Source organism: Bipolaris oryzae (assembly GCF_000523455.1).
Source record: "Bipolaris oryzae ATCC 44560 unplaced genomic scaffold scaffold_26, whole genome shotgun sequence".
NCBI lineage: Eukaryota > Fungi > Ascomycota > Dothideomycetes > Pleosporales > Pleosporaceae > Bipolaris > Bipolaris oryzae.
This window is the reverse complement of record NW_006911302.1, coordinates 202,459-217,130: the sequence shown is the minus strand read 5'-3', so window position 1 is coordinate 217,130 and position 14,672 is coordinate 202,459. Positions and strand designations below refer to the sequence as shown.

The window sequence follows — 14,672 nt, the reverse complement described above, 5'->3', positions numbered from 1 at the left end:
GACTACAGAGACTGCTCTCCACTGTCATTTCTGCTTACGCAGTACAGTCACGAGCAATTTCGCCATGGTGTCCCCATTTCGACTGTTATGATGATAATCACCAGGGCAGATTGCGGGTGATTGGTTGGGAGACTAGCCAGCCGTCGCCGGAAATCATACTCAAAGATCCTTCGTACAGATCCGGTGCGCCGCGAGTTTCACGTAGATCCGCTGCATGACCCGAATAAGCATAGTCTCAGCGCCGACGCGGAAATTTACGTCTCGAGGCGATCGTTCGAGCTGGTGCCAGGCGCCCGGGCATTGCGCAACGCCGCATCTGTTGACCCGTCCCTTTGTCCATCGTGGCTTGCAAGCTGTCATCTGCGACCTTATTACGTGCTATAGTGGGAACTCGCCGTCAGTGCTGCTGGTGTTCCGCTATTCTAAGTAGTCAACTCCACCTACCGGAACGGAGGGGCGCGCACAAGCGCAAAGACCCCCATTTTTGCTTCATCCACCCAAGTCCAGCTCCAGGTAGGTGTACACTTTGACACCCTACCCTAGATCCTGGATCGCGTGTCGGAGCGCATGATCACCATCCTTATCGATTGGGCCATAATGATTGTCGGGCTTTGTCGATCCGGAGGGGTCACTCCAAGACTGACAGGTTCAGGCCGGCGCCTTTTTCCGTACCACTTTTGTCTGTGCTAGTCATCAAACTGTGCTCAGCCGTTGACGCTACGACGGTATCTGTATACTTGTTCGGGCATTACACTAAGCTCGGAACGGGTACTGCAGCTGGGCCACAGGATACTATGCTTCCACCAATTCCAAGGTTTCGTGCCCATGCACGGAGGCTCTTTTAAACACGAAGCCCTCATTTTACGCTTCCCCTTCGGGCTATTATCTGGCTGAAGACGTGACGACGGAGATGACCCTTCATTTCCTCATCATGCCATGTGGGCAGCTTTGGAAGGAGCCAGGCCACAGCAACCTCTGCAGCGGTAATCTTGCGCTCGCTTCCTCCCGGACGTTGACCCTGCTGGCTGGTGTTAGCGCACGGCTCAGACTGCAAAGGCCGCGCCAGTCAGTCCACATTATAATCCTTGAGCCGCGGCGCCCACAGATGCATGTGCCATGAATGAAGTAGCGATGGACGTGTTCCAGATCAGAGTGGCACGCCAAACTACCTAATTCGCACGGCATGCCATTTCAAGTGGGCGCGACGTCAAACAATCGAACCTCGACACTCGACAAAAAGAATAGAGCCGCTTTGCACAAAGAGCCAGGTTTGGGGCGTTCCCAGTACCACGTATAGATAGGTCTACTATGTTGCAACTTTCCAGGGCTCGCGTTCTGTCGTACACAGCGCAAAGCAGAGACACGTCGTGTCCATGTCTATGTGTGTGTACGTAGATAGAAGGAACCGTGTATCGTATTGCTCTTATACTACCTGGCCACGGATGAGACCAGGGTAAAAGACTGGGGCCAGAGTCACGGTAGCCGCTATGCCAGGCCAGTGTGTCTAGCGAGAGTCGGATGTACGAGTACATAATGTCCAACTACCACTGTCTGGTGCTGAGCTGAGTATGTGGTATGCTTGGCTGGCAGCGGGACATGTTCCTGCGGCGAATTCCAGCGCCACATGTGGGAACCACTACCAGAGTTTGCATCAAAATGGAGGCCTTTTTCAGGCGTGTTGCATGGTGGGACTAAAAGTACGCGCACTGCAGTTCCAGCAACAGTGCATTCGCTGACAACCATTTCTTTCCATGCATATCCTTGCTAAGTCCCCTACCCTCCATCACCTGCAGAACGCCACACATCGGCTTTCCTTGACGTACGGCGTGCCGTTTCTCTGTGCTGCTCTCAAGCCTCTGGCGCCGTCATTGCCGTCGGTTGGCCCGACTCCAGTCGGTCCTCTTCCCTTCTTGCACGCCATTCCCCACCGCTGCGCACTTTCCTTCGTCTGTCTCTAATCTGGACCGGATCGACCGCGCCAGCCCACGCGACCATTTACGGGGGGGGGCTTGATCTTCTTTGCATCGAGCTTTGCCCGTTACCCTCCCCTCTCTTTCCCTGTGGCCCTGTCATAATCACGAATCAGATCGAGGTTCCCGGACCAGGGGACATATTAAGCCTAGGCTCTGAGGCAACGGCTACTGATCTCATCTTGGGTCATGTGGACAGTGCTTCTAGTGAACATGCTCCTGGCGAAATAAGTATGTACACCATTCCTTCTCCTTCCGGAACTTAAAATTTCTGGCGCCACCCAAAGCGACTCATTTCAATGCCGGACTGCTCTCACCATATCCTCTGCATCGGCTCCACCTTCCTTCATGTTGCTCACACTCTCTAATCCAGTCAAGCCCGACTTCGACTTCAAACCTCATGCATACTCTGCAGCCTTTTCATCTTCTACAGCTACTCGATACTCTGACAAGCCCCACGGCGGGTCGCCTCTCTCACAGTCCGCCAATTCTTCTCACACGATGAGCACGCCTCACCGGGGGTTGCCTCCCCCTTCGGCAATGACCCTACCAGATCCGGCGCGAGGACCTCCACCAATATCTTCCTCACTGGGCCAATTACCTCCGGCTCCTTCTCAATGGCAAGGTGCCGAAGATGGAATGAAGAACTGGTTGGCGACCAAAGCTGAAGAGGAGAGACGCAAGCAAGAGGAGGAGAAGACGAGGCAGGAAACTTTGCGGCTTGAGCAACGAAAGGTCGAGCAGTCAATGCTTCGAGAATCTATGCAAGGCGGAGTACCGCCTCATCTAGTACCTATAATATTCGCCGGCATTGGTGGAGGCAGCCTTGCAAACATTAGTGCTGAATGGATTCAACAGTACACTTCACAAATTCAAGCTGCTCATCAACAAGCACAGGCTCAGGCACAACCACAACTTTCTCCAGATCTCCGACGAGACCCAAGGATGATCGGACAACCACAGTCGACAGCGTATGCCGGCCAAGTGCAAGCCGCACAAGCGATAGTTCCCCCAACGGCAGTTCTACCTGGCCAGCCACTGCCTACACAGAGTCAACAAGCACCACTCTCGAATCCAGTTTACACTGGAGGACAGCTCTCCCCACGCGCAAGAGCTGCACAAGCCGGTCTCGGTGGCCCCCCTACATCGGCACCACGATCCTTACCACAGTCACAACTTCCACGGTTGACGACTAACGAAATGACCATACAACAGCCTCCTGCAACGCCAGCTGGAGTGCAACAACTACAACAGACACAGACGCAACAACAAGACCAATCATCTCCTTCAATATACTTCCACCACTGGGTTCCCCCATCGTCGTCTTCACAGGAAAAGAATTCGAGTGGGAATCCACCAGCTACGCCTTCAGGTAAATACAAAACTTCGCCTGTTCACCAGTCACGGCAACGTGCAGCGTCGCATGCGTCTGACCTAGAGTACACCAGCTCCCCAAAAAAGCGCAAGGCTCAAGGCCCACACCAACCAGCACCACATCCTACATCGGCGCCAGGGTCTAATGCATCACCTTCTTTCTCGCACAAATCGTCGTCTTCGACATCGACACCAGGTCGGCGAGGACACGCTCGAAACCGATCTGATGCATCCACGCGGGCGCCGGACGGCCCCAGCGGTTCGCTGAGTCGTAGAGGCACTATCTCGGGCCTTGCACACGAGACGATCGTGCGGCAAGGCGACATGGCAGAAGAAGCAAGAGACACAGATGGCAAAGCACACCCCAATGCAGACCCGGTGTACACAGCCCCGTCTCAAAGAAATGAGCAACCAGGACACAGTCAGCCAAGCTACGCGCCAGCATCTACGGCTGTTCAACCTGAAACCCAAAAATACGGGACACAGCAACAACAACATTGGGATCGCGGATATATGCAATCACCCAAACGGGAGGCTGGAGACCATTAGATTGGGAAATGGTTTCAGCAGCATTGCCATTTGAATCCGGATTGGTTACTATGAGGAATCTTTATCGGCCCTTCGAGAAGCACACCACCCTGGTCGCAAAGCGTTCATGGGGAATACGAGAGCGAGGGATAGAACAGGAATCTGCGTCGCATTAATGATAATCACACCAGATCCACTGCAGGGATGTTTGGCGCAAGGCTTTTTTTCCTTTCTCAGTCTCTCTTGCCAAGTTGGTATCATTTGCTAGCGAAATGAGGTCGACTCCACAGACTCTCAGAATCCGGGTTTTCCTTTCATCTCGAAATCTTAGTGCACGGGCCCCGACCCCCACCAAGGAACGACTTATCCCAGCTTCTGTGAAATTGCGTTGCAATATCGTTCCCACGGCTACCCAGATTTGTCGCAATTTCACTCCAGAAAATTCTAGATGACTGGGGGAATTCGCGAATCCGAGGTAGATACCGAAGACGTGGTAGTTCGTCTGTTTCGAGCATCGCTCCGATCCCGCAGGGCGCTGTGATCTGGTTTTCTTTTTGCCAATCGCATGCTGGTAATAACTGGCGTTTTATCGCAACGCATCAATACCGGTCAGGCCTTGGTATGACCCTTCAACAAGCATGCGATGCAACGGCAAAAAGCTCAATTGCCGGGCGGCGGATCTGCTGGCCATGAGACGGGTTAGGACACGCAGCACTTCTGCACGTTCGCCTCCCCGCCTCCCGACTGTGCCCTTCTTCTCTCAAAGGGAAAAAAATTATGGGCCCCCCGTCAGCGGTTGCTGCGCCTCGAGTCTTGTTTTTATGCCAGCTTACGACCCCGCATATCGCGGAGCATGCGACCGTATGCTTTGTGTCTACTAGGAAAGGGACGAAATCAAATGTATACGTAAAAATGGGCTGCTTTATGCGTTGGCCCCTGTTTATCTCGTATTTTTTTTAGTTGGTCTATGGTTTTTTATCTCAAGATATTCTCTCCGCGTTACTCAGCTTACTACATACTACTTCATCAGTCTGGCAGGCAGGTAACTCACGTGTATTCGGGATTCGACTACTACACATGGAATTTATGCATACGGCGTTTTTCTCGGTCGCGCGTCAAATACAATTGGGTCATAGCCGTCAAACGCCGACCTTTCGCTTCTCCCCCCAAAAAAAAGACGTCGTCATCTTTTCCTGTTTGGGCATCATCAATCTTACGATTTTATCACGCCTCCATTGCGCTGCGGTCGGCTCCGGAGTAGCATCCTTGTACTATAACATCTTGCCCTTCAATGTTCTCTCCGTCTTCTCACATTCCTATCCCGCACCCTTGGCTGCGGCTTGTGGGGTCAAGCCCACCCTGTCTGGTGCTGTCGCTGCTGCACGTTTTGAACTGGGGCCCCCATCGCCTCTAGTTTTGGCAGGCGATTTGGACGAAACATACGATTCTGGAGCACATTTTTTTTGTCCTCGTATCGGGTCCTTTTTTTTACATCCTGGTTCCTGGTTTCTCAGATTCACTCTTGAATGGCGGCATTTTTCTATCTCTGACACCCGTCAGTTTTTTCTTAGTCCTTATCGGGTGCACGAACAGATTGCACCATCCTGACGGGAAGGATGAAATTCGGTCGGCGCAATTTTGTCCGTCTACTTTGTACATTGCGAGCATTGTCAACTGTGTGGTATGTGGAATACATCACCTGTCAGCATCTCTCAACTGCCATCTCCCCTGTTTTCTCGTATATTGGTATGGGGCAGATCGCATCGAGGCAACGACAACGGCAGTGCGAACGGCATTGCAAACGGCGACGGCGACATGTGGTGGTCAAAGCAAGTCTGTCTTATGCTATGTTTCTCATTGTGCAAGCAGCCTTGTCAAACCCTCACTGTCTCGAACAAACCTCTATTTCTCCCTTATTTTATTCCCGCCTCGCTATCACTCAGATTGTTCACATATACCCACCCTGGACCCTTGCTAGAATCTATTTCTTCCTAGATAGGCAAGCATCTGCATTGTCGACCCTTTTCCGATCGCTTTTATTTTATTCTTTTTTCCGGTTCAACGTTGGAGGGGGCTATATCGGCTTGCCCCCTTCGCTATATCCATCTCTCTTTCTCTTTCGGGTCTTCTTTTTTTGTTTTTGGCACTTGACCTAGTTTGTTGTTGGGGCCACACGCAAAAAATATATGTGGGGCTATCAACTCGTCGGAGGTTTTTCTGCTTTGGTTCCCTAGGATAGTTGTGCATATGCTTGATTAACTTCTTTTTTCGACATCCTCCTTATCCTCTTTTTATGCCTATTGCTTTTTGATTCCTCGAATTACTTGCCTGTCATGGATTAGTGGGCAAGGAAGAGAGAGGGGGGGAAGGCAAGGAGGACAGAGTTTGAGCATTTTAGTGCAAGAGAGAGTGTAGGCACCTTGATTGGGTGACATACAGACAGCTTGGCTGTTATGTGGCGACACTGGATTGATAGACACCTTCCAATGGTACAAACTCTTTAGACTCGGACGGATTCGCATCCGAGTCATTTTCCATGACTACCATGTGTTACACTGAATATGCCCTGTTTGACCGGAGAAAGAAGAAAGTGAAAATCAGCAGATGTGTGAGAAGATCAGCGCTTTAGCTTGTAACTTGGGTACCAAGGGTCGCTAGAGTTTGGTACGAAGACGCCCCCTCCCCCCCCCCTTCCCCCGCGACCTAAACCTATGTGACGGACGACGGCTATTGCCTTGAATCTAGCAGACATCGTTATCGTCCTCTTCCTTCTTCTTCTTTTTTCTTCCTTGCTCTTTCTTGCTCTCTTTTTCCCGATGAAGTAACGGTCATACCATTTGGAAACGAACTACTTTACTTACCGCCGTCTTGGCATTTTCCCTTGCTCGTACGATGCCTTTTAATCTCCAATCGAAAACCTCATATACTCTTGACTAACTAGCAAACTGGCCCCTTCTCCCCCCTCCCCCCTCCCCTTCTTCTTCACCGGTAATAAAAACAAAAGTGACAGATATATGGGCGTTGACGTAGCCGAGACACGTCTGTGTGTGTGTATTACTGGGATCTTCTTGCTCTCTTTCTCTTTCTGTCAAGGCTTCAGGCATGCGATGCGGTGAAGGAGCCATTGGTACATTGACGGTTTTGGACCTAGCAAGTGTTGTGTTCAAGCGTGTATAATGGGGGCTTGATAGTGCATGTTGCTGCATTGATTGGGTGCATGGGGAAGCGGTGAATATGGAAATAGTAATCACTGGTCTTCTTTTTTTTACTTTTCTTTGTGTGGGTGTTGTCTTGCTTTTCCCGGTGCTCAGGTGGACTGGGGCAAGGGAGGGAAGGGGGCGGTGAGGGGTTCACGTGTGTAGCGAGATGGTGGAGAAGTGTGCTTGGGTCTGCGCCTTTCCCTTTGCCAAGGGTAGGGGGGGTGGGGGACAGGGACAAGGTGCGCTTTTACGGTGTCCGATATGCGATCGTGAGAGATGGGTGGATCTGGTGGTTGCGCTGTGCAGAGCTGAAACGTAAGGGAGTGGGGGATAAGCTGACTAGATTGGCATAGTAAGGGGGGGCGAATATGTGGAAGGAATACTTGGAGTTGTTGTTGGATTACAGGGTTGGAGTGGAGTAGCTGATCTGGAATAGAGGCTTTCCGTTGTTTGCTTTTTTTCTATCTTGCATGCCGGCGGCAACATCTCTTGGCAGGAAGGTTAACGGAAGGATTTGAGTGATGATCAAGCTAGAAGAGAATATTGAGTAATCACTATTATCAGAATAGACCTGTTTGAGTAAGCTGAAAGAAGGACTAGAGGAATTCATATGAATTTGATAGTCGCTGATCATAGGTCAAGTTCTATGAGAGAACATGTGTGGGTTACAAAACTTCAAATGAACAAATTGCAGACTGCACATTTACAATGTCTGTCTATATGCCTGTATCCATGCTGGAGATCTGTATACACGCTACACCTTGTGTCCCTGCATCACACATGTTGCCGTACCCCTCTGCGTTTGGGTTAGTCCCCACCACCAGCCACACCTCTGCCCCGCCTCGTGGCGCACTCGACCCCACCATCGGTGGTCCGTGATGCGGTAGGTGCAGCCTGACAGTTTGGCGTCACCGCAAACAACACTCACTTGCACTGCTGCCTGTAGCATCTCCACTTCTCACTCTCACACCGACTGCGAAAATCGATCCTCTATCCCCAGACCTTTGGAACGCGAATCATTCAAAACGCAAAGACTGGCAAACGTGCTGCACATATATACATCAACGTCATTGAGGCGCGCGGCAACGACGGTCAGACAAGATGCAGATCAAGTATGTTGTGAGCGCAGTGGGAAAAATAAAATATGAGCGGGAACAAGCAGGGCTGACATGAGCGGCAGAGTACGAACACTTACCGGCAAGGAGATTGAGCTCGACATCGAGGCCGACTACAAGGTACGCAATCCGTCGACCGACCTGCGCTGCCCAAAAAACAATACCTATATTGAAATGCTGGCACGAAAGACGTTAAATGAAACTTTTAGAGAAAAGGAAGCTGATGGAACGCATAGGTCTCGAGGATAAAGGAGCGCGTGGAGGAGAAGGAGGGTATCCCACCTGCCCAACAGCGTCTGATTTATGGCGGAAAGCAGATGTATGTTGCGCATTTCTTGTCCCCACCAAGCTGCTGCTTGTTTTTCTTATGAATAAAAGAAGTTGTAGATAGATGAAGCTAACCCAACATTCTAGGAACGACGACAAGACAGCAGCAGACTACCAGCTCGAGGGCGGCGCGACATTGCACTTGGTGCTTGCGCTTCGTGGCGGATACTAAACATTTCCTGGGTCTCCGATACTGCATCTGAATTTATTGTCTGCCTGCTTCATCTTACCCTGCCCAAGGGGATGCTAAGAGTGTTTACTTGGAATTGACATGATATGTTCACTCTGCGCCACAGACATGCTTCGGCGACTGTCTGATATGCATTGACGAGATCTTCGACAAACGATTTCGAGCGAAGGAATTGAGTCGTGTGCGAACAGGCAGTACCGGAAATGAGAGAAATGTGCGTTGTCTAGTTGGTAGTGGCTAGGAAGGCAAGCGGATGCAGGCGTAGGCCATGATGATAGGAGTGACTTCTTTTTTTTGCATTGGTAAAGAGAATAGAAAACTGATTGAACTGGGCATTATGAGTGTGTTTGATATCTTGATTTCTTACCATGAAGTGCTATCGGATCCATTCATGAAATGAATATCCAGATTACGAGAAGTGGAAATGTTCACTTCGTCCTGTTTATGTATTTTTCCTGCGGGTTATATTTAGTTCGCATTTAGCATATCAAATCAGTGTTTCTCAGAAAAGAATGGCAGTCACATTAGCAGCTGGTTTGTGTATGCAAAAATCAGGACTTGTACTCTCCTCCATGTCTGAGCTATATGATTTATTCCTATTTGAACAATCTGTAATCTTTCCCCTCCCAACAACAAACAGAATATCTGATTTGTATACAACATTTCAGCATCAAAACTGGGAGTTTTTTCTTTAACTTCCAAGACGCAGTGAGAGGTTTTTCAGGGTTTAGTGCCCAAGACATTTGCTTAATCCTCTCCTCATTCGACTGCTGCAAACCTTTCCGAGTCGGAATAAAAAAAAACTGTATTTGGCTACTTTAGTGAACCACCATATAGCCATTACACTCAATTAACGTTCGAAAAAAGAGAGAAAAAAGATCTACCTACTGGACTGAGTTAGTAGTTGTCACTATTTCAGACTTGCAGTGCATATCGATATCAACACATCCAATTTATTGAGACTTGAAATACCCCCCTTTTTTTTTCTTTCTTTCTTTTTGATCCTTTAATATGCCAATTCTTGTCAAAAAAAGATGATGTGATTACTTGAGACGTCTCGACTTGACAGGAACGTTACCAAGATAGACCAGATAGTACTCATAGCAGAGATGTCAGCAACTAATACATATAATCTAGTCTAGACCTCGAGAGTGGATTGATTGAAATGGTAATCTTGATTGACTCGGATTGCAGTCCCGGATCAATTATTGACAAGTTTGACCCATAGATGCATAACCACTGTTTTCTTCCCATTGTCATTTTCTTCTTCTTCTTCTTCTTCTTCTTCTTCCTACTACCATTGCCCTTGTTACCTCTCTCTCTCCTTCTTTGTCACTTCTACCTCGGACCTTTCCCCCCCTCCCCCCCTCTTTTTTTTCTCCTCTAGAATTCCCAACTCCAATGACCATGTTTCTTGTCCCTCTATTACTCCAACATGCTGTATTTTAGAAATACCAATTATATACAGCATTACGTGCACATAGCAGATAGACGGTTTTCTAGACTCGTTCCAGTCTTTCTGTGTAGTAGCACGTACATGTGTATATTGTAGACAAAAGAAATTGATTTCTACCTTTAGTTGCAGCGAACTTTGTCAACAATTAATTCAAATGGCAATCTAAGCTAATTTAGATTACTGATCTCATTTAATCCAGGGGTTTTATTGGGACTGCTATTAATCCATTTCAACTCGAACATGCAGATTGAAATGGAGTTGACTTTTGACAAATACGTTAGGGCGGATAGTTCACTTTCTCTTCTTACTTAACTATCCGCGATTGTGTTTTTTTCTTGGCTACTATCTATCTCACTTGATCTAGTTGCACCTTGTTCCTTTAAGAATAACAAAGGTATCCTGGAGTGTACAGATGAGGAGGGTGCATGTACATCACGGTTCCATAGGAGTATCTCGAAGTAAGATGTACTCGGTACACACACCAAAGGATAATAATAAGAAATATATACATACCAGTACAAATAACCATTATCCCCGTCTTCTTTTTTTTCCCCAAGCTCAAGGAAGTCACGGGGACTTCACATATCCAACATGTATAAAATTTTCCACGTTTCAATATGAACGCATTACGCTACTAGCCCTACTTCCTCGACTAGCACATGTATTACCTGTGGGTTTGGGCCGACTTGATCGGAAAGAAAGCGTGGGGAGATAGATAGGGACGAGGGGACAGTACCCGAGGGTGTAAATGTCATTTTTTATTTTTTTTGAGCTCGATTTCCCACCCCTCCCCCCTCAGCATCCAATAGGATGTCGCGAGTGACATATCGAAAAAAAGGAGGAGGGCTGGATCATGGCTTGATTGGGTTTGAGGGTAGAAGCTGGGGAAGGGGGGGGGGAGGGGGCACGTGGCTGAGCGATGAACGTGCGTGGGGGTTGATGATGTAGTTGATTGTGGAGGCTAGCGAAACCCTGATATTCGGGAATGTCGCGTGTGTATGCGCGTGGGTAGGGGGTAAGGGGGGTTAAGGGGATTCCTAAAGACATTCGTATTCGTTGTGCGCTGCGTTGTCAGGGTAAGACAGGGGGATGGATGTAGATGGAAGGGTAATTTTAGGCGCCAAGTACGTCATAGACTAAGAAATGTAGAAAATTAGGGGGGGGAGTTATTGTACGCGAGCGTGGTGGATGAGGGTTTCGTTTGGAATTAATGAGGTGAGAATTTATTGGAATAAGTACGTACACTGTCATATATTAACACTTGAAGTTTGTGAACTCGGTAATGATGACATGGGCAAGCCTATATCCATCAACCCGAAACATGGGCGCTTCGTTAAAACAAAAGTCGGAGAAAAAAAGAAAAAAAAAGAGGAAAGCGTCACAAAAGGGACTTTTCAATATCGTGCATGTCCTGGGGGAACACCCAGAAAAGAAAGATGGTATGAACAAGATATAATGTTTTTTTTCTTTGCTTAGAGAATAAAACATATCGATACACACCAAAAAAGAGCCCATATGTGTGAACTGGAAAGATATATCCCGAAAACATTCACCCCTCCCGTTTGCCCTTTTAGACGGTTTGTTCCGTTCCCATTTATGATAACAGAACGCCAAAAGGACAAAGATCAAGAAGGAGAGAGTGTGGTTAGTCGTCCTCGTAAGAACAAGTGTCAGTCGTCCCGTCCCATTCCGCCAAGAACCCCAGAGTCCCATATCCGAACATCGTAAGAACAAAACACGCTAAATGAGCAAGTATAATAAAAAGACATGACTGAGGTAGAATATTCAAAAAGAAGGAAAAGAAGAATAAACAATTGGTGGAGAAGGGTATTTGTGTTGTTTGTTTCTTTTTTAGTTTGTGCTTCCTCTTCGGCTTTCGGTGGGCGTGCTGGGGAAGCTGAAGTCGACTGGCGATGGGGGCGGGGCCGGGGTCTCGTTGAAGCCCGAGGCGCGAGAGAGGTTGGCGGAAGCCTTGAAGGCGGCGCTGACGTCGTGGCCCAGAGTTGAGTTTGTGAAGATGGAGAGGCGCTTGCGGGGGTTGAAGGCGGTGCTTGATGAGGAGAGCATCTTGGCGGTGGTGTGTGGATGTGTGGATGTGTTTGGGTGGTTGTGGGTGTGTTGATGGATTAAGAAGTAGTAATAGTAGTAGTAGGATGCGTTATTTGGCAAAGACCCGGGATACAGTAGTAATAGGTAAAAGGTTTATGGCGATGGTGGGTTTGTTGGAAGGCAGCCAAAGTTATTTATATAGCAATAAGCTGTGTTGCTTTTGTGTGACGGCAAGGCTGAGGGCCGGGATTTGAATATGATGCGGGATTGGAAATCTAAAAAAGGGATGCGTCAGACGCTAATTGCCAAGGTGATTGCCAAAGGCTCGGGAATGCGACACAGGGCTGAGATACAGTGGATGCGTTGGCGTGGAGGCGGATGCAGGGTTACACTCACGTTCTTGTTTGGATAGGTGGAAGCGAGGGTATGTATTGGCAGCTATGGGGTTGGCCAGGGGGTAAATTGTCCAACAAGCGAAGGCGTCAATGGGATGACGTGTGTGTGTGAGTGAGTTTGTGTGTGTGAGAGAGAGAGAGAGAGAGAGGGAGCGACACGAGTCAGGTAGTCAAAGGGGGGGATGTTTTTGGCAGGACTGTGTAGTAGTGTAGAGATTGGCAATGACCGCGTGGAAGGGGGCGCTTCTCTTATACACAAGGCAAGGAGCAAAGTTCCGATGGGATTCACCGCTCAAGGGGACATTGGTCTGACTCGCATGACTAGTAGGATTGCAGGGCCCTTTGGGACGGCAAGGACGCTTTGAGCTAAAAGCAAAAAAAAAAGTCACGACAAGAGTGTATCAGGACGTGAATCAAAGGGCGCTGGCAGCCGGCGGGGAAGCGGATGGGTTGCGACAGGTAGCAAAGTCCAGGCCATGCCCTGACGGTGATCATGGCTGCAGGATTCGAGGCGAGGGCAGCAGGAGGTCCACCAGCCAAGATTGCCGTACCAGGAAAGTTTGCAAAGAATGGCGGCGAGCAAAGTGGTAGAGACGGGCCGAAGAAGCAAACCAATGGGTAGAGTGTAGATGTACACGACGTGACGTGGGCGGTCCAGAGAGAGGAGGGAGGAAGTAGAATGTACGTTAGTTAGTACATACATAGAACAGCACACACACACAGGCTGGGAGCGACAAGAGTTGGCCGGGCTGGGGTTTCCCTGGCGTAAGCATGGCGGCATCGACAGCACACAGGATGAGCTCTCGTCGTCATGGCCATAAGCGGACCATCAGGGCATTGGCATGGGCGGACGGAGCAAGCCATGATTATTTTCTCTGACCGCTCCTCGTTTGGAGCATGGATATGGGATGCACACACACCCACCCCCCACGCGAGGCTGGTGCTAAAGGGATGGGGGGATGGGGGATGGGGTAAGTGGAGCTCCGGCCTCGATTCCCCGGATCCCAACGGCCTGGGATTCGCCCTCGTGCTTTTGCTCTGCCAAACAAGGCGGTCGGCATTGTGCGTCCTGCTTCTGCTCGTGCTTGTGCTCATGCCTGCACCTCTCGCACTCGGCTCGCACGCAGCCTGGGTGAAGCGACAGCCATGGGCATCCTGGCCCAGTCCCGCAATGGTCAAACGACGCACAATCAAATCACACGCGCGCTGGCGCTCCTATCGCCTTCTTCGCTGACATGGCCCTTCGAGAAGCCTGCTTGGAACAAACGCTCGAGCCGGGCCCTGTCTGGGGCGACGAGACCCATTATCCACCTCATTCCCCATTCATCCCGTCCATGACTTCTACTTGCTATGTAAGTACTATCCTCCGCCCCTTACCGGGCACGGTGACATGTCTCGCAACAAAGGGAGCGACTTGTGCCGGCCGTCTTGTCCCTGTTTAATGCCCGGCCAGGCACAAAGGCGTCATGTCCCGCTCGTGTGCCACAAGGTCTCGACGATTCCATAATGCGCAACCTTGGCCGCAATGCTCTGCTGTCTCATCGTGTCCGCATCATCCGAACCATCGATCTGCAACCTATCCCGCGATACACAACTACTCTACTGCCTGTGCATCCTCTCCCACCTCCGGCCCAAACCTTGCTCCTTGTTTTCTTTTGTTGCATTTTCCTTCGTCTTATTTTATTTTTGGCGGCCTGATCGCCTTTTGCCCGCCAAGCTCATCTAACTGTGCGCCGGATAGCGTGGTTCCATGGCACCATGGCGAATGGGATGCGCTCGGGACTTGGTGTCGTCGTCTTCCTAAGCCTAGGACTAACGCAACTCCGACATCACCTCATCTCCATCTGCTATTACCAAGGGCCACCATTACCGCGCTGCCTCTGCCCTAGCCAGCCTTCCCCGTCTTTGCTTTGCTGCTAACACTAATCCCCCCCAATTCTGCATTCCCCGCACTGCTTACCACTCTGGTCTGAGGGGGGCAAGTCAACCGTCTTCGTCTTGCCTTGCCTGTCCTTTAGCCTAGTCGGGATATACTACCAGCGACAACAACTCCCGCCATGCATGTCTA

The 14,672-nt window shown here is 49.7% G+C and overlaps 3 protein-coding genes across 3 annotated transcripts; 2 read left to right on the top strand and 1 right to left on the bottom strand.

Moving 5' to 3' along the window:
* Positions 1-2,318: 2,318 nt before the first annotated feature.
* On the top strand, positions 2,319-3,893 carry COCMIDRAFT_88064 (uncharacterized protein; the record flags this gene model as incomplete). Its single annotated transcript, XM_007687179.1, has 1 exon — positions 2,319-3,893. The coding sequence occupies one exon, from the start codon at positions 2,319-2,321 to the stop codon at positions 3,891-3,893; it is 1,575 nt and encodes a 524-aa protein (XP_007685369.1).
* Positions 3,894-8,173: 4,280 nt separating this feature from the next.
* On the top strand, positions 8,174-8,686 carry COCMIDRAFT_2969 (uncharacterized protein; the record flags this gene model as incomplete). Its single annotated transcript, XM_007687113.1, has 4 exons — positions 8,174-8,184; positions 8,253-8,307; positions 8,424-8,506; positions 8,602-8,686. The coding sequence occupies 4 exons, from the start codon at positions 8,174-8,176 to the stop codon at positions 8,684-8,686; spliced, it is 234 nt and encodes a 77-aa protein (XP_007685303.1).
* Positions 8,687-12,011: 3,325 nt separating this feature from the next.
* COCMIDRAFT_88221 (uncharacterized protein) lies at positions 12,012-12,227 on the bottom strand (the record flags this gene model as incomplete). The annotated part of the gene is made up of 1 exon (XM_007687178.1): positions 12,012-12,227. The coding sequence occupies one exon, from the start codon at positions 12,225-12,227 to the stop codon at positions 12,012-12,014; it is 216 nt and encodes a 71-aa protein (XP_007685368.1).
* Positions 12,228-14,672: the final 2,445 nt, after the last annotated feature.